At 51.0% G+C, this 19,827-nt stretch overlaps 2 protein-coding genes across 6 annotated transcripts in view; one reads left to right on the plus strand and one right to left on the minus strand.

Annotated features, from left to right (window-relative positions):
- Positions 1–17,743, minus strand: part of GRIK1 (glutamate ionotropic receptor kainate type subunit 1) — a 97,621-nt gene extending 79,878 nt beyond the window's left edge. For 2 of the 5 annotated variants that reach the window (XM_074530120.1, XM_074530144.1), the window contains exon 1: positions 17,455–17,741. In XM_074530120.1, coding sequence (XP_074386221.1) covers positions 17,455–17,581 — 127 coding nt within the window. In that variant the 5' untranslated portion in view covers positions 17,582–17,741. Of the gene's footprint in view, positions 1–17,454 lie in introns of all 5 variants that reach the window. The other 3 variants (XR_012577506.1, XM_074530136.1, XM_074530128.1) reach the window with 3 other exon arrangements.
- Positions 17,744–18,398: 655 nt separating this feature from the next.
- LOC141726098 (uncharacterized) overlaps positions 18,399–19,827 on the plus strand; it is a 33,086-nt gene continuing 31,657 nt past the window's right edge. Inside the window, exon 1 of the mRNA XM_074530414.1 lies at positions 18,399–19,288. The gene's annotated coding sequence lies outside the window, so the exon portion shown is untranslated. The remainder of the gene's footprint in view (positions 19,289–19,827) is intronic.

Here is a 19,827-nt window from a genome sequence, read left to right on the forward strand (position 1 = left end):
TTCCAAAATTGTGAGGAGAAAACAACTGATTCTGCACAGAGGATTTCTATTCTGTGTCTGTTCTGTCTTCAGGGACTCTGATGGGCATCAGGAAGGGATGCAAAGAGGGATTACCAGTGTCTGTCCCTCAGAGAGCCATCCATGGAAACACAGTGCTGATCCCACAGCAAGAGGTTGGATCCAAACCCCAATGCCTCTAAAATGTGCTTCCTAACCAAGTCACACAGCCTCAGAACAAAAATTACATTCAGTTTTAAATGTTCAAAAACTACAGTGGAGTTATGAGGCCTAAAGATCTTTGTGGCTTTTTGGCTCAGCCTGTAACTCCCAGGAAATGTTTCATCATTTCATGGTTTGCATCTGCCCAACACTCCCCAAGCATTCCCTGAGTCTTGAGTTTTACATTTCAATTCCGTTCAGGTTGGAAGTGGCACAGGATTAGCTCATCTCATCAGGAACATCAGTTCAGGGAAGTTCACAAATAATTAGGTTTTAATGAATTCTAGTCATTTGCAAACTGATTTTTATTTTGTCCTTTTATTAAGCAGGATGCAAAATCATGGCTTTATCAGCAAAAGAAATTCCTTATCTTGCCAGTAGAACAAATAATTCATTTTTTGGGATTAAAGTTTTATTTTTTGGGGGTCATATGAGATTTTGGGTAGGGACAGATCTCATACTTGTACTTTTCAACTTCCCGGTTTTACAGTAAACACAAGATGAGAAAAAATACACCACATTGAGATGTCTGTGATAAGAACATCAGGAAGAAATTGAATTTGTGGCTCATCCATTTCTTTCATGTTCCTCAGAAAGAGAAATGAAATCAGCTCAGAAGAACATGGGAGAAATATAACCTTTGGACCACTGCTTTCATTTTCCTCCAAAGATTTCGGGAGGGGGCTCCCTGGGATTTTATATTTCTGCTGTAGACACCACTAAACCAGGTCAGGATGGCCAAGTGGCAATGGGGCTGGGAGAGGCAGAAATGGGATCACACCCTGGGCATCCCTGAGAGCACAGTTTGAATAAACATTTGTGTTGTCCACACAAATTTCCCTAAAATAATGATGTTACATCTCTGGGAGGAAAACAAAGAGATGTTTTCTGTGCCTTCAGGTACATTAGCACACTGATTTTCAAGGCTTTGCAAGCATGCACAGCAGTACTGAAGAAAAGCCTGATTTCTCAGAAGGGATCTTTCTCATGTTAGATATTAATCTATACAATTGTTTTCTGGATTCAGTTTTATTCCCAGCTGTTCACCAGCTCCAAACTGATGACTACAAAATGGAAAGTATTTCCTACTGAGAGATGTTTTCTGCTGCAGGATAGGAAATGTCCGTGGGGAGATGCTTTGAGAGGGGCATGGTGAGCCTGGTGTTTGTGCCCAGCTCTGTTCCTGCTCCACGGCCCCACTGGGGCAGAGCACAGCTGGAGCTGGCGCTGCAGGGCAGGGAAAGGACATTTATTATCTCAGGCACTCGGTGCAGTGCCCAGCACTCTGTTCAGGGGGGAGGCAGAGAGCTGGCAGGGGGGAGTGGATTAACCAGGGTAACACAGGAGGAGCTGAAACCCATCCAAACCAGGAAACCATCCCATGCATCCAGCAGCAAAATGAGCCAGTGTAGTGACAGTGCCATGATGGGCAAGGTGGGGAAACAAAAGCCAGGGAGGGGAAAACACAGAAGGGAATTTGGGAAGAGGATATTAATTCCTGCTCTAAGCAGCACATCATCTAATTCTGGCACAAAGGACAGTGCTACAGAGGTCAGGGAGCACTGTCTGAAAGGCAAGTGAGTGCAACGAAATAACACTAAAAGGGTTCTGAGCATCCCAAATGGACATTAATTCCTTAAAGTTGATGGCCCCTTTGGAAGGAGCTGGACACACATCACAGGATATGTCACAATGCTATTACCCTGTGCCTGGTTAAGAAAGCTGCCAGCTTTACAAGAATTTGTGCCTGAGGAAAGGGAAACACCAGGAAGATGTGAGATAAGTTATTCTGTGGTTCTCCCAGATAAAGTCCCAGCCGTGCCCCATCCCCACCTTGTCCCTGACCCAGAGCACTGAGAGCCACATCCAGGAATTCCTGGGACACCTCCAGGCATGGGCACTCCAAACCTCCCTGGGCAGCTCGCTGGAATTTTTCCACGAAAAAATTCTTCCTCGAAATTATTCAAATTGAAATGATTGCACCAGGTGATGACTCCGTTGCTTTGCTCAGACAGCACTTCCAAGGGACTCTCCCTTCCCACCTCTCCAAGGAGCAGCAGAGGAACCCCAGGAGCAGCCAAGATCCCTGCAGGATCCAGCATATCTGAGGGCACACAGTTTATCTCCCAAATGTGAACAGCTCTGCCAACCCCCCATGTGAGCAGGCTCCTCTCCTCTGGCATTCAGCACGCCCAGAAAGAGAGGCAGAATCATTCTTGTGCCAGAGCTGACTTTCCTTGTCCCTGCTGAGTCCCCCTGGGGCTGCCTTGGAGGGAAGTGCCCCGTTTGCTGCATCCCTTCAGAAAAAGGCACTGTGTGCATCCACAAGGCAACAAGGAAAACTAAATAAACACAGCAAAGAGCAAACAACTTAATTTTTCCTTGAGCACCACATTTGCTTAGAAATATCTGGACCTGAACCAACACACAAAATGCAATTTGAGGCAATTTTTCAGTGTTCAAGCCATTAAGTGAAATCCATGCTTACAACAAAAACCTCTTCAGAGAATTGGGTTTTATTTGCCACTTAAATAACTCTCAGCCTGGACAGGTACTGCTGGCACTGTTCATATTTCTTGGGAGAGCAGCAGAAAAAATCACTACAATTCCACACGGACAACCTGCAGTTACCAGTTCTCCACCTGGGCTGCACACCATTGATCTTGACAAATGAGTCCTGTCAAAGTGGCTCCTTTATTCCCCACAAACTTCCTCTGTGGTCAGTTTGTGTCCTGAGGCTGGTCCAGCCTCTAGGAAATGCCTCACTGGATCAAAGCTATCCCCATCAGATCAAACTGCAATTTATCCCTCCATTTTCTTTGACCAGGGAATCAGAAAATCCATTGAGTGAAATGGAAAACAAACCATCAAATTCATGATTTATTCACGCATGGATCAAACATAACAAACTCTGCTTTTAGCAGATGAACACCCCCACAGCAGAACACACTTATTTATAAACAAGGAAATGTTTCAATGTGAGGACAGCAGACTTATGTTCATCTCTAGGCACACACACAAGAAGGAATAGCCCAGGAGGGAGAACTGAAACCACATTTAGGCTGCAGGCAGCTGGGAGAACCCCAGGTTATTGATGGATATTGAGGGGTGCCATTTTTCAGCAAAAGCACTGTGCTCTCATAATCCTGGCACAAATTTATGGCTCCTGAAGGGGCTTCTCAAAAACAGGGAGCTGAAAGTGGGACATGGGCAGAGTCTGGGGTGGGATTTTGGGACATGGGCAGAGTCTGGGGTGGGATTCCCTCCCTCCTCACTCCAGTCCCCTGAGCAGGGACTGTCCCCAGGTGACCTGCCACACTCTGCTCTCTGCCCCACAGTCATTTATTTTTGAAAAACCATTAAAGTTTAAATTTAAAAAGTGACATTTCAGTGCTTAAAACTGCATCAGGCCAGGCAGTGCAGAGCCACTAGTGCAGGGTCCAGGAGAAGGATGGATGTTCTCTAGAGGCCCACTAAGTATTTTATTTGCCTGTTTGGGTTTTTATTAGTTTATTTAGCCATTATTTTTTCCTCTCTGTGTAGGCAGGCTTGAGGGGGGATAATGTGTTGGCACATTGCAAAAGGCACTCATGGTGAACTTCTGTCTGAAGCTTCTCATCTCAGAGTTTCCCCACGATGCTCTCCTTTGTACAACAAACAGCTCCGGCACATTTCCCAAACCTGAGTGACTGACACCTCAAAAGAACCCACAAAAGAGAGGAGAAACAAAGCTCAGGGAGAAAAAAAATAAAAATAATAATAATAATAATAAAGAAGAAGCCAAAAAGAGCTTTATAGCTCATAGGATTGAGATATATAAATAGGGGTTTAATCTTCAGGCACGAGTATAACTTCCATTTCTTTGGCTTCTGTGTGGCTGAAGCCCAGGGAGCAGCAAACGGCTTCCCAGGACAGGCTCCTAGGGAAAAAGCACCCAGCATTCACACTGCCCTGCATTTCCCACAGGGGAAGGTGCTCAGATCCTTTCTCAGCTTATTTTAGGAAATACATCAAGCAGAGGAGAACAAAGTGTCCAAGGCAGCATCTTACCCTGTGACAAGGGAACAAATAAAAGGGCAAAGGAGGATTTTTTTAGAATGCCCTGAACCTGAGCAGCTCTGGAAAGCCCCGTGAGCCAGGGCATGAACGAAGGCACACAGCCTGGTCTGTGCTCTCCTTTCTCCAAGTGCTCCCCGCAGGAACAGCCTGCAGGAGGAATGGCTGGGAAGCTCAAAACTCCACCCTGCTGCAGCTGCCCACCCCAAACAGGGCACCAGAAAACTCCTACATTTACCTTAGAACAGGAAAGCTGCTCCCTGGCTCATGAGCCTTTCAGCTGAGGCAGGGAGTGGAAAACGAAAATACACAGCGTGTCCCCTGTCTCTGTGAGCCCTCATGTACCTCCTAAGAGGGACAGAAATGTCTCAGGAATCAGAATGAACTGCTGGGCAAATGAACTGTTGGGCCTGGGCGGTGAAGGGCTATTTCTGTGCCCAGTAAAGGGTATTTCTGTGTCCAATAAAGGGTATTTCTGTGCCCAGTGAAGGGTATTTCTGTGCCCAGTGAAGGGTATTTCTGTACCCATTAAAGGGTATTTCTGTACCCATTAAAGGGTATTTCTGTGCCCAGTACAGGGCTATTTCTGTACCCATTAAAGGGTATTTCTGTGCCCAGTGAAGGCTATTTCTTGTGCCCAGTGAAGGGTATTTCTGTGCCCAGTAAAGGGTATTTCTGTACCCAGTAAAGGGTTATTTCTGTGCCCAATAAAGGGTATTTCTGTGCCCAGTACAGGGTATTTCTGTGCCCAATAAAGGGTAATTTCTGTTTCCCATGGGTAGAAATGAAGCAACTCCCCAGTGTTTCCTCTGCACCCACCCTGTGCTGGCATGGGTCATGGCCACCCAAGCATCTCCACTTCTGTTGATCTCCAATCTTTGCACCATTATGAACAGAAACTCGAAGCTGTTGGATTTCACTGCAGTTCGGAACTGCATTTCCCATTTGCTGCTTGAGGAGCGTGTGCCTGGCCAGCCCCTTGCTCAGCAGCCATCCTGTCAGGGCTTGTCTGCACAGCTATGAAGCATCTTTATCAGCATCCCAGGAGGGGGAATGGAGGCAGGGCTGGACAGGAGCCAGGCAAGAGCTCCCTTTGCACAGCCTGGGCTGTGCTGCAGTGATGTACTGACACCTCCTCTGGGCTCAGCTCCGTGTGCTCATCCGAGCAAGTGCATCCTCAGAGCCCTCTGGGGACCGGCACAGGCACACCTGCAGTGTTTCTGCCTCTCAGAGGGCAGGACAGCCAGGTTTCTCAGGGAAGGAAAGGTGATTTCAGCACACACGGTTAGCGGCAGGCTGGGCAGCGCTGGGTTTGGGGCTGAACCTGACTCTCTCAGAGGCCTTTTCCAAACTGAGTAATTCTGTGGTTCCTCGGCACACAGCAGGGAGTGTGTGTCTGCACGTTTGTGTATTCCCCAGAGAATTTGCTCCTTGCTATGCCACCCCCCCACCCTGGGGAAGAGGGAGCCCTGATTCGCCATTCCAGCTCTTGTCAGGAAAGAAAGGAGCCCTCTGCCCTCACTGGGGCTGTACAATGCAGTTTTAAACACCTAATCCTTTGGAAATAGGTACATAATCGACTGGCATGCTCTCAGGAATCCTTCCATGTAAATTCCTCCTGCTGGTCTCCCTCTTCCCCATAAAACCCCAGCACAACAAATCCAAGAATCTCCTCCTGATGTGGCTTTCAGGATTTAAAGAACCACTCTTCTTTTTATGTAAAAAATGGATTCTCAGCAGCTCTGCAGTTGCCAGAATTCCTGCATGGGAATTAAAAGCAATGGGATTGGTAAATATTAATATAGCTGGACAGGACTGGACACCCACAAAGCCCCTGTGTTTTTTTTATTCAGGTGCATAAATACCAGTTATAGCACTATCTGAGGACAAACACAAAGAGCCAGAGTTTAACTTTTCTGTCTCATAAAGTGACCAAACCCCTTCAGAACAGGAAAATGGAGGGAGTTCCAGAAAGCAGAGTGCTGAATGAAAGGCAGGGGGCTGTTTTGAAAGGAAACCTTGCCTGCCGGGTGGGACAGCCCACCTGGAGAAGAGGGAACTTTGAGTGGGTTGCAAAGCCTGGTGTTGTCCCTGATGTCCCGGTTCACACATGGAAAAGGAGCACTTTCTTTACCTTGGTGGGTGACCTTGAAGTGCTGTGCCCAAAAATCTACACAGCAAAGGAGAGACCTCACCCCAGCAGGGCACTCAGGAAAAGGGGATTTTTTGGGAGATCAGGAGAGGCTGCTCCTCTCAGGGCATCCTTTTCTGGCACAGGGAGGAGAGAAAGCACAACCAACAGCACAGATGCACACCCCAAGCTGTGAAATTCCTGCTGCTCTTGTTTAACCTTGGAATGTCCCTTCAGGACCAAAAATATTCCCATTAGGACGACTCCAGAAGGAAAACCAACCTCTCTCTGTTCTCTTAGCTGGTTCTTCCCTTCCCTCTCAGCAGGGAAGCATCTTTTCAAACCAGAACTAAAACAGGGGTCTGAGTTAATACTGATGGCAATGGAGGCTCCAACAGATGGAACAGAGCAGAGCAAATGGGATGCAGCTAGAGGAAATAGCAAGAGGGACACAGGCAGAAGATTATCCTCTCCAGTTGATCCTTTTCATTTGTGTGGATACAGGCAGATGCTCGGAGAAATGGGAACGCACTGCATTTGAGAGGGATAAAGGGAAATGCAGTTTGATACAAGGGATAATTAACTGAGGGAATGTGTGCCTGCAAGGTGATCCTGAGAGCTCAGGGTTCGGGGGATTCAGCAGAAGAGGAGCCTGGGAGGGCGAGAACAGCTCCATTACATCAGATAAGATTAAATGCAGAATTCATGCTCGCTGGTAATGGGCGAAACACCAGAGGGTGAGGAGCTGGGAATGAGCTTTCTTGAGGGATATCTTTCCATAATACTCCATTACAGGGCTTCTAATTTCATCCTTTCAAACCTCCACCACTGAACACTGTTTGACATTGAAAACTGAAATGAAAAAGCTCCAGAGGATGCTCATATTGTAATTCCTCTGATTTATGTAACCATTTCTGGGAAGTGCCTATTCTCTGAAAACAAACTGCCTGAGCGTGGAGGTAAGACTGCATTTCAGTATTTACCTGGGTAAAATTACCCTTCTGTTTGTGAGCCAACAGTGAATGTGATCCCTGCCCTGGGGCCCACCTGCAGCCCTGGCCAGGGTGTGTGACCTCAGTGTCCCCCAAAGGCCTCCTAAGAGAGGAGCCCCCCTTAAACCCGTGCTCATTCATTCACCCTGGCACACTGCAAACCCCCTCTGGCTCCCAGCAAGGTGGGACACCCCTCAATATCTGCCCAAAGCTCCTCTGATTGAGCATCAGTGTCTGCAGTGCCTCGCTGCTCCCAGCTTTGTGCTCGGGGGCAGGAGTTTCTGCTGGGCTGTGCCTGGCACTGGCTCCACGTGCTGGAGAAACATTTGTGGCTGGGCAGAAATCACCCAGCAGATTCCAGCTCGGAGGGGAAGCCCATTTGCTGTGATTTATCCACTTGCTGCCGAGGACAAACACTGATGCCATGGTGATTGCCCCTTGTAAAGATGCAGTCATCTGCAGCAACCTGTCTGCTCCAACTGCTCTGGCTGCTGCTGCTCAGCAGTGACGCCCTGCAAGGTGCCAGTGACAGGCTGGCAGCAGCACCCTGGGCTGCCTGGGCACTGCACTCAGCTCAGCTGTAGCACACTGCCTGTCCTCCTCACAGCTTGCACAGGGCTAGGAAACACTGAATTAAACACTTAATTCAAAGGTATCCCCGAAAGGAACATCAGAAACCCTTTATCCCTGTTAGCTGCAAATCCACTCTGGCACTGCCTTGGAGGCTTTCTGAGCACATCCCCCTGAATTCCTGGGTGTCTGAGTTCCCACTGCAGTGCCCTCTCAAGCTGGGGGCACAGCACAATGTGCCAGCAGGAGAGAAGAGTGTTTGAGAGTTTCCAGACAGTTCTGGCACTAAATCCCACACCCGGTAATCCCTTAAGCATGTGGCATGCTGGAAAGCACTGGAGTTTCACTCAAAACCAGACATAAACACAGCTCCCACGTACTTAAGATTATCATCAACCTGCCAATTCCCTCTTATCTGAGACTTTTCCATTCTGTTTCCTTCTCTTTATCTCGTCTGTGTATCGAGCTGGTGCTTGAGCCCAGGATGACAGGAGATCCTGAGCCTGCAGTTCAGAGCTCCAACCCTGAATCCCAGGAGAAACAGCACCTCCAGAAGGGCAGGGGAAATTCTCTCTCTGACTTTGTGCTCATCATCCCCAAGAGATAAAGCAGACTGAGCTGTGGGGAAAAGGCAGATCTCCTTTCTGCAATGACACCACCCCCCAGAAATTGTAATTTAGTCTCCAAATTGTGGGCCTGTTGTATTTCCCTTTGGCTCTCTCCGAGCAGGAATGTGCCAGGCTGGCTGCAGTTCTTCAGCTGGGTGCAGGCTCTGGGAGTGCTGGGGATTGCCCACCGCCCTCTTTCCTCCCCTGCTGCTGCCCTGATGATGCCCCAGCTCCAAGGCTCCCCAGCCTGGGCTCCTCCTCTCCCACTCTCACTTCTCAGAGCAGCGTGCCAGACGATGTTTAAACATGACCCTTTTACTCAGGTTACTCAGTGTAACACAGGCAAATGGTGATGAGATGGATGCTGGTGCTGCATTCCCTATTTTTACCTCCATTGATTCTCCCGTGTCTCTCATGAATCACCCTCCTGAAGAAGTGACAGCTTGATGTCAGCCACAACAGGGCTGTAACAATATTAGCTCCAGCACCAATTCAGCATGACACCAGAACTGTGTCATGCCTGACCCTATTTGATAGATCCTGCACAGAATCTGTGCTGAGCTGCACAGAGCAGGGCCACACTCTTTCCCAATAACACATTTTCCCATCTACAGGCAGCTTTGGGCTTTTACTGCTCCAGCCACGGAATTGCATGTAAATAATAATGTTATTTCTAGAGAATGTGGCTCAAAGACAGCCCAGCTCTTCAATGCCAGCCTGTCCATTCCATCCCAGCTGGAATAACTCACTGCTCACTGATTCCTACCACAAACCAGGGAACCTGGGGCTCTTCCCCTGCTCTGCTGGGCTGAGGAGGGCAGGGCAGAGAGGGAAACCTTTGCAGGAGTGGGAAACCGTGGCTCAATCAGTGGCTGGGGATAGAAAAGAGAGAGGAGGAGGCTTTTCCTGCTGATTTCCCCGAACAGAGGGAATACAGAACCTTCATTTGCAGTTGGGATGAGCTGCAGTAAATTGCCCAACTGTTCTCCTCTGCCAGAATAATGCACTTGCCAGAACCTCATCACTGTAAACTGCTGCAGCTCCATTGACTCCGGCGCAGGCAGAGCTGAAGGAGTCTTTGGGTCATTTGTTCTTTTTTATTCCCTGAGAAAAAGTGCTCTGCCACTTAAAACAAAGGGCAGGCAGCCAGAAGAGATGATTTTGTACCAAATTTTCTCACAGATAAGGGCAAGGGCTTGGATTTTAAAGAAGTTTTGCAGTTAAATTTACTAAATTTAATGCTCCTGTCACTGGAATCTCCTGGAGAAGCTGGATGTGAAGTCACTGCACTCTACCTGTGGCCAAGGAGGTTTCTAACAAGGTGACTCCCATGGGACAAGCACCAAGTTTTGACTCTTTGGAAGCCTGTGCCCCCTTTATTCACCCTTGCCAACAGGAGAAAATTATTTTAAATGTCAGCTTGTCAGCACCACTTTCCTTAGCAGGAATTGAGCCTCATTCTAAGAACTGCCATAAAATACACTCTTGGTGTGGGAAACAGATGAGTGCAGACATAAAAAATCTGGATTTTTAGCATTAATTAAAGCTCCCCAGCAAAGTTTGCTCTGCATCTCCTAAACTACCTTATTTCAATTCTTTAAACCCCCCACCCCAGTTCTCACTGTGCAGATGCTCTGGTACCACAGAGCAGCTCAACCCCAGCTAAAAGCTTCACTCTCTTCTTATTGGGTCTTGCTAAAAGTCATCCATTCCAATGAACACGCTGGGATGTCCCCACCATGGGGAGCAGAGGAGAGGGCTGCGGGCAGGAATGCAGTGTTGAGGGAGTGTTCCACATGGCTGGGTTATTAACCCCCTGCACCCCAGCCCAGGGGAAGGGCTGCACACAGCACAGGATGCATTTCCCAGCTCCTCTTCCTCACAGCAGCTGTGCATGCCAGCAGCAGGATGGCAGCTCCCCAGGGCTCCTGCAGCGCAGGGCACAGCACCCTCGCCCTCTGCAGATGCCTCAATGCCAGGACATGGCTCAGCCCTGGCTGTGTCCCCAGGGAGCAGAGGGACAGGGAAGGCTTGGGCAGCAGAGTGAGAGCCAGCCAGGCTCTTCATAGCACAGAGAAAACCCTCCATTCTTCACAAAACACTGCTCAAAAACTGAATCTTGGTGCAGCTCAATGGAGCAGCCTCATCATTTACAGCAGCAGATAAAGCTGGGAGATGTAATGCGAAATATCTGAAGCAGCTCTGCCCCTGATTTAAAATGCACCTTGGGCAGCAGAGCCTGAACTCCCCTCGGCGCGTGTTTCTGGCAGATAAGTAAACAATTTGGGGCTTTCTGAGATAGTCACAGCCAGGGAAGCAGGAGCTCCATCGGGCTGCAGCTGCACAGCCCCACTGATAAGGTGTTGGGGCGGCTGGGCACAGCTGAAAGGAAGCGGCGCCGCAGGAACAAAAAGCTGTTTGTGTACAAGTTGTTGGATCAGAGATAGCGAGGAGAAAGACATCATTTGTACAGGAGAGCTCTCACAGGGCCCTCAGGCACAGAGCTCGTCACAGGGCACACGGGCACCCCCATGGGGGACAGGGGGACACAGGGGACAGGCTGGGGAGCTCAGAGGACATTTTGGCTGTGTTTCACACAGGGACAGAGAGCTGGACTCAAACCTTTCCTATAAACACCCAAGATTTTAAAGTAAAAGCCCAGAGGACGGGAATCCCCACACTAACGTCGACTGAGCAACTCCAAACCCACTTTTGTTACCCAGTGCACACCAACTCCACAGGATTCCTGCCTCCTTTGCTGCAGCCTTTCCCTGTGGCATTCTGCATTTAATATTTGTAAGTACAGGCAAATAAGCTGGGGCTTTAGGTGTTTTGCTGGGAGTCACAGCACAGGCTGAGCTGGAAGGGCTCCATGGGATGACCCAGTCCAGCTCTGCCCCTGCACTGACACCCCAGAACCCCACCTGTCCTGGCTGTCCAAGCCCTCCTTGCACTCACACAGGCTGGGAGTGTTTGGCACAAGCCCAGTGTATCACACAAAATGTGTCTGAACAATTCTGGGTGAAAACAGCCCAGCAGTGACTCCACGTCCTTCCTGTGCCCTGCACCAGGTATTTACTCATTTCTCTCCCATTCCCACAGGCTATCAAGGATCATCTCTGATTTTTGAGTCTTCTCCTATGCACTTTCTGAATTCTAAGATGAATAAAAGCAAGCAAAGGCAAACCAAAACAAAAATATTTCAGTCAGAAATTGCAATTTAGTCTCAAAATTGCGGGCAGGAATTCCTTTAATTCCTTTTAGTTCTTGGTGGTTCACTGCTCCCTTATTTCCTGTGGCCAGCCATGCTGTGATCCGTGTGGGCCTGCTGAGGTTCCTCAGGGTGCATTTCCAGTGCCCAGCCCGACGTGTCAGTGAGTGCCAGGCCCTGGAAAAGTGCAGCACAGCTCCAAAGCTGGCCCAGCTCTCAGCAGCTCCCCAGTGACGGTGGCACCATCAAAGGGAGTTTTACCCATGTCAGCCTGTGGCTGCAGCAACCCGGCTGCTCTGGCTGCTGATGGGCACAGCTCATCAGAGGGCTGGGCCAGGAAATGGGGAGAGTGAAGGGACTGTGCCAGGGACAGCACTCCCCAAATTCCTCCCTCGCCCAGAGCCCGTGTGGGCATGGCTGGGCTGGCACACCTCAGTGCCAAGAGAATTTATAACTCTCCTCTTTTAAACTCGTGCAGTCTGAAAGCTAAAGGAAAAAACAAAACCCAACAGCAAACCAGCTGGAAGGTGTGATGGCAAGAAAAGAAGCTCAAAAGTGAGCCTTTGACACCAGTTCTGCCTCTCTGGCCACAGAACCCATTCCCATTTCCCTCTGTTTGTGCCACTCTCATTTAGTGAATCTTTAAGAGTATGTAAGGAACTGTCTGCACTGTCAGAGGAATTTAAAGGAAAGAAAATGAGAAGTTACTTTAACAGCCCTGTCAGATACTGGCTCCTGTAGCTCAAGTGAAGACAATGCCACAGTCCCAGGAATAATGAAGCTGTTTTGACTTGGAATTTTGATTTTGCCCTGAGAAAGCGAATTCATCATTTGAGAGCTCATAATTTCCTGGAAAATACCCTCTAACCTTCATCAGGGAGAGAGGGAAGGGTAATAACCTCCCCCTGCAAAGCTTGCCCAAGATCATAAACTCATTACTGCAAACTGAAATCTAAAGTCAGCCCAAACTAGGACAGGCTGGGCTTGCTGGTCACAGCCCCAAAGCTGTGCAGTAGAACTAATCAGTTCTGGGATGGGATTTGTTTCCTTTGCTGCAGTACAATCTCCAGTTTAGTTGGTCAAATCAAGCCTTTCTGAGAAAAGAAGATTAGAGGCAGTTGTTTAAAGTATTGAGGGGAGAGCAGGATTTAAGCTTTATTACTGACCAGGACATACAAAACAGACTGTAATGAAAAAAACAGTATTGGGATTGTACTCCCAGTCCAAATGGAAATGTTGAGAGAGGACAGGGCCATATGGTGGAGCTTAGAGCTCAGGCAAGGGGAAATGCCCTGGAAATCTGAAATGGGGTGCTGTGGGGAAGCCAGGGGACTAAAACAACAATTAGCACACCTGAATGTCTGAAAACAGCCTGCTGGGCAAGAGATGAACTCTGGGGAATGGCTTTTTATTCTGCTTGCAGGGAAGGCTCCTCCTGCCCCAGGCACCTGATGGCCAGCTCTCCTCCCTGGTGGAATCTGGGCGATTCCAGCACTGCCAGGACCCTGTCCCGTGTTTGAGCTGCTCCTGGGTTACACAGGGAGGCTGCAAGTGCCCATTCCCAGCCCTGTGCCCGTGAGGGCAATCGTGGATTCCCCAGCACAGCGAGGGCAAGAATGAATTACCCAGCACAAACCCAGCCTGCCTCCCTCGGTTTGCCCTGTCTGGCCTCGGGCCCTTTCCCTGGCTGTTCCCCCAGCTTTGGGGACAGGTGGGCAGGACAGAAGCCACTCACCCCTCAGGCTTTGTTACCACAGCCCTGCTGGCTGCCGCAAATCAGCAAGCCCGGCATTACGGAATATCTGAGGAGCACCCTGCACCTCTCCAGCTCACCTCCTCCCTGCCCAAGGAGGCATTGAGGAGGCTCTGGCAATGGGGGCCAAGCTGGAGATTTCCTGGGACACTTTCCCTGTCCCCAGCAGTCACCACGTCCTGGCACAGCCACTCACCAAGGCAGCAGGAGCTGAGGGGCTGCAAAGCATTTTTCAGCAGCATTTTTAGGGATTTTTAACTCAATTACCCATTTGAACTCAGCCAAACATTGTCCTGCCTCCCACTTGTACGGCGCTGTCAAATCCAGTGAGGAGGGAGAGGTGTGAAAATCAGATTTTGGATGCTTTGGTGACAATCCTTTAGAAATATTTGCAGCAAAACAGTTTTCCCTAAGTGTAGAATAAGGAAACTTAGGTAAAGTGTATCACAAAGAATTGATAAACCACTGAGCACTTCTAGTGAACAAAACGTATTTAATGTCTCATCATCTGGTGAGAAAAATGCAGCTGCATTTCCTATCATATCTAAAATAGAGTAACATGTAGATACCTAGTAACAAATACTGTAAACTAACATTTTTCATGATGTTCAGATATGATAAGAGACACTCCAAGAAGGGTTTTTGCCATTTCACACTGATGAAGCTCGGAATGGTACTAACACACCTAACACAGAGGTGTGTTAGCACCATTCCCTTCACAAACAAAATCTCAAAAAGAGTTGGTGCAAAGTGGCAGATTTGCAGAGAAATTAATGAGGTTTCTGCCATTATCATTCTCATGAGGGGAAAATGGCAATTTCACACAGGAAAAGAACTCACAGCTTTAGCCCTGCTGGGGGAAATCCAACAGAGATTTTGAAATCTATGTTGAAAATTTCAGCTTATTAGAAATTGGTATTTTGTGGGTTAGGTTGAGTTGCGTGTGTTTGGTTTAAATCTGATATTTCTCAGGTGGAGATAAATGTTATGGGGCTAGTCCTGTATTGTGGAAAATTCACTAAAATTGGGAATTTTGCTTGAGTAAGGAGTAAATCAGTGCAAAGGACGAACCCTTATGTAAATATTCCATTTACAGAAACACACAAATTACTGAAAATCCTTCTGGTTTCTGTCTCCTCACCCCGCGCAATTCCTGAAAACCTGCCCATTTGTTCATTTCCAGGAGCTGGGAATTTCAGAGATAATTCCAAGATTCATCCATTATACTTTTATTAACTCCAGAGCTTCGTCAAGAACTTGCTGTTGGTCAGTCCTAACCCAGGATGGAGCTCAGATGGTGACCATCTGTAAATTTTCACATAATATCACTGGATTTTACCCTTTTAACCTGTTCAGAATCTGTAATCTGTCCAGGAATGAGAGCTCTGCATCCAGCACCAACAAATGGATTATTCTGTTGCTGCTGAGAAGTCTTTGGAAGCTGTTTCTGCACCTGAGCATCTGCTCCAGTTCATTACCATTCTTCCTTGGAGATGATTTATTTCATACAAGTGGTACAAGTAGCAGAGATAGGAAGGGCTTGGTGTAAAAACTGAAAATTCCTTGGAATTCAGTAAGAAATATTGGGGTCATGAACTTTAAAGACACTTTTATGTAATACAGTCTGGTGGGTAATGTGCAGATAAAGATGGTATTTCCTTGGACAGCTCCATTAGCTCCTGTGTCAAGGGAAAAGCTTTTGAGCAGGAGTGGGGAAGAAATACCCAGTAAGACAGCAGCATTTCATTTTATTTTCTTTTATTACTGAAACTTCAAGCTTCATCTTATCTCAAAATCCATTACTTTTATCCTAATGAGTCAGTTTTACTTGGTCACACTGCCATCCCTCATCGTTTGTTTAGAGAGCTGGAGAAGGAGTCGTTAGTCAGTGCTGAGGAATAACTGGAATTCAGATCACTCACACGTCCCTTCTCAACTAATTAAACACCACCAAGACAATCAATTCATTCCTATTACAAGCCAGAAAAAAAAATTAATAAAAAACAAATCTGAAAGCTCCCTGACAGCGGAAAATGCAATTAAACTCTGAGTGTATGAATCCGGGCACAAACTGCTGCACTTTCTTCCCTTAATTAACTAAAACACGGGGAAAACAATCTGATGGCTTAATGGCATTTCCCTCGCTGTCAGAAACGCTTGGGGACGATTTTATGATGTTGTCACAAAGAGATGTGGAGGAGTTGCTGCCATTACTCCTCTCTGCCACCTCCGAGAGTGACAGACTCCACGGAGGAACTTTGCCGCTGTTAACGGATGTGGAGGATTAATATTTTATAACATCATTACTCCACAGGCAGCAGAGCCACGGCAGGAAGGATACACTCAATATTTGATGCATTCCCAGCCCCTAACACACTGATTGCCCTGCACATCCCGCTGGAAGCCGGGCAGTTTGTCAGCTCTGTGCCTCGCTCTGGGACTAGAACACGATTTTCCTCGCCAGGTTTCACTGGAGGAAATGTCCCTGAATCCCCGCTGGGGTTGTGGGATCGCCCAGCTTTGCTTGGTGCGTGTTCCAGGAAAGGAATGAGCGAGGAGCAGCGAGCTCCCCCCGAACCCCCGGGAAAGGTGAGCGCCCCCCGAGCCGGGACCCGGGGAGCATCCTCGGCTGCGGGGCTGCGTGCCCCCGCTCTGCAGCTGTGCCCAGCGCTCGGAAGGGATGCACCTTCCCTCATTTCAGTGCTCCGGCCGCACGTCCTTTGCTCTCGGGCACAAGGAGCCTTCCCTGGGCTTCGGGGAGCGCCGCTGCGGGAGAGCCGAGCGGGGTGAGGGCTGTGGGGCAAAGGCTCCGATCTTCAGCTCCGCACGGCAGCGCGCCCGTGGGACTGCGGGATGCTCTCCCAGCGCCGTAACCAGCGTCTTTCCCTTTTTTTAAAATTTCTTTTTCTCTTGTTTGTTTCCTTTATCCCCCGCCTCATGTTCAGTGTTTGCCAAGCGAAAGAGGGATAAACAGAAACAGCGGCGTGCCAGATTCTGCCTACATCTTTCCCACAGTCTCTCCTAACCCCGAACTCTTCCGACACTTTGTATGCACCGTCTCACTTGACTGACACAAGAAACCCACTGTGGCAAGAGAGGCTTCCTGCGAGCCGAGCCCCGTTTCCATGGCGCGGAGTTTTCTACTCAGAAATAAATCCCCGATCCGCGGAGTTTTCCGCGCAGCCCCGCGGAGCTGCCCCTGCCCGGGGGAGCGGCAAACGCGTCCCGCATCCCCCCGGTGCCCCCTTCCTGCGCTCCGAGCCGGGACTCTCCGTACCCTCGGCACCGGTTTCAGGGTCACCGAACCCTTCGTGCGCCTTTGGGGGCCCCTCGCAGCGCGCCCCGCGGAGCGCCCGGAGCCGACACCCGCGGGATCCGGGCATGCTCTGCCGGGCTCCCCACGCCCAACTTGCCCGGCACCGCGCACCGGGGCCAACTTTGGGCAGCCGAGCGTCCTAGAGCATCCCTGAGCATCTCAAGCATCCATGAACATCCTCGAGCATCCCTGAACATCCCTGAGCACCCCCGAGCATCCCTGAACATCCCTGAGAATCCCTGAACACCCTCGAGCATCCCGAGCATCCCCGAGCATCCCGAGCATCCCCGAGCATCCCGAGCATCCCCGAGCATCCCGAACATCCTCGAGCATCCCGAGCACCCCCGAACATCCCCGAGCATCCCGAGCATCCCCGAGCATCCCGAGCACCCCCGAACATCCCCGAGCATCCCGAGCATCCCCGAGCATCCCGAGCACCCCCGAACATCCTCGAGCATCCCGAGCATCCCCGAGCATCCCGAGCATCCCGAGCATCCCCGAGCACCCCGGAGCATCCCGAGCATCCCCGAGCATACCCGAGCATCCCGAGCACCCCCGAGCATCCCGAGCACCCCCGGCGCGCCCCGGCAGCACTCACCGATCCGCAGCACCTGCTGTGCGCTCCGGGGCAGCCCGGCCGCGGCGCAGAGCAGCAGCAGCAGGAGCCCCCCGCCGCCGCCCGGGGCCGCTCGGCGGGGCCAGCGCGGGCCGAGGCCGCTCGCCATGCTCAGTTCATGCTCGGTTCATGCCGGCTACCCCCGGGCGGGCCGGCTCCGAGCCGCTCCGCGCCGCCCGCCCATGGCGCGGGGGCTCCGCGCTGCCGCCGCCGCCGCGCCCCCCGCGCCACAGGGACGGAGGGAGGGACGGAGGGAGGGATGGAGCGGGAGGGACGGAGCGGGAGGATCCTCCCGCGGGGCGGCCCCGGGCGGGGCCAGGCGGCTCCGGGCTCTGCGCGCACACGGGGACACGCGCGCGCACTCGCGCACTCACAGGGACAGGGACAGGGACAGGGACAGGGACAGGGACAGGGACAGGGAGGGCACGTAGGAGCCTCCCTCTCTGGGGAGGTCCCAAAGCCGTCCGGACGCGTGGCTGTGTCACCCGCTGCGGGTGGCGACAGGGGTTCCGTGTGGATGCTCTCCCGAGGTCCCTTCCAACCCCAGCCATGCTGGGATTCTGGGATTCCGCGGTTCTGGGACAGGGACACGGACACGGACAGGGAGAGCGGCAGAGTTGTCCCTGTCCCTGCAGCCCCCGCGGGTCCCTCCCCGCAGCCCCTCCTGGGCACGGGAGAACCTCGGACAGGTGACACGCACAGGGGTGCGGGCTGGGGGACAGCCCTGGGACAGGTGACACGCACAGGGGTGCGGGCTGAGGGACAGCGTGGGACAGGTGACACGCACAGGGGTGCGGGCTGGGGGACAGTGTGGGACAGGTGACACGCACAGGGGTGTGGGTTGGGGGACAGCCCTGGGACAGGTGACACGCACAGGGGTGCGGGCTGAGGGACAGTGTGGGACAGGTGACACGCACAGGGGTGCGGGCTGAGGGACAGCGTGGGACAGGTGACACGCACAGGGGTGCGGGCTGGGGGACAGTGTGGGACAGGTGACACGCACAGGGGTGCGGGTTGGGGGACAGCCCTGGGACAGGTGACACGCACAGGGGTGCGGCCACCAAATCTCTTTCCCTGGTGACTCGGAGTTGTCAAGTGAATGTTTAAATTTGGGGTTTGGATTCCGTGGGACACGGAGGGCTCCAAACATATGGGTCCTGAGCTGCTCTGCAAAAAGAAAACACCACCAGAGGAGAATGACTCCCACCTAGCAACAGAACTAAAATTGCAGAGGCGAGATCCAAACCTGAAATCATTCATGTTTATTTAGCATTCCTCTCCAGCCTGCCTCACCATTGTTGCAGGAATGAGCTGCTCCGAGCAGCGGCAGCACAGGCCGGAGCGCGATGGCAGGAGCGGCACCCGCGTTATGGCAGCCCCAGAGGGGCCCTGGCAAGAGCTGCCCCGTGTTCACAGGGCACTCCGGGCTGGGCAGGGGTCCCAGGGCAGGGGTCCCACACTGGCATTCCCGGCAGGCTCCCAGCCACAGCCGTACCTGGCGCTGCCCGGTGTGTTTGGGGTGGCAGCCCCAGGTGGCGCGGCCCCTTAGCTGCGCTCAGGTGCGGTGTAACCGGAGCTGGGGCACCTGGGCTGGGCTCTGGGCTCAGCAAGCAGAGCTGTGTGCCCGCAGCAGCTCCTGCTGCCCGTCCCGTGTGGGAAACCCTCCCGTGCCCCCATGGCACCCAAATCCTGTCCTGCACTGCCAAAGCGGTGCCCACCCAAACGCGGCCGGGATGAGCCATCCGTGTGCCCGCTGCCCGGCCCTTGTGGCCCATGGATCATCACCCGCCCCTCAGGAGGTGCCCAGACACCCAAAGTGAGTATTTCACCCGCCCCTGAGCGGGGGTTTTACACTTGCACTATTTTTTTTGCAAGTTTTTTTACATTGCATGAGCCGTGTCTGTGTGTGTGCACACCCCTGGTCCTGTGCCATAGCAATCGGGGAGTTCAGTAAAGTTATACTTCAAATTTAGCCTAAATGCTGTTAAATATCGTCCCCGTGTTAGATGGTTGTGGTTAAGCTATAAATTAAGTTATAAGTTAGGTTAAAGTGCTGCTGATTTTAAGTGTTGTTAAGCTTTCCATCCTTGTTTACACTTCACACACACCAGGGTAGTTTCAATTCATTCCTGCGTTGATTGCCTGGATTTTGTTTGCTTTTGTTGTTGCTTTCCTTGTTGTGCCTCAGCCGGCCTTTGTGAGTAGAGTGAGTCTTGCCAGAGAACCTGTTGAGCTTTGGAGTTTTATGTGAATTTTAACTTTTCCTATACTCTGGATTTTTTTGAATGATCTCAGGCATGTTTTGGAGGGTCAGAGCCCATTTTGCATTTTTCCCTGCAGGTTTTGGGGGTCAGA

Source organism: Zonotrichia albicollis, chromosome 2 (genome assembly GCF_047830755.1).
Source record: "Zonotrichia albicollis isolate bZonAlb1 chromosome 2, bZonAlb1.hap1, whole genome shotgun sequence".
NCBI classification, from domain to species: Eukaryota; Metazoa; Chordata; class Aves; order Passeriformes; family Passerellidae; genus Zonotrichia; species Zonotrichia albicollis.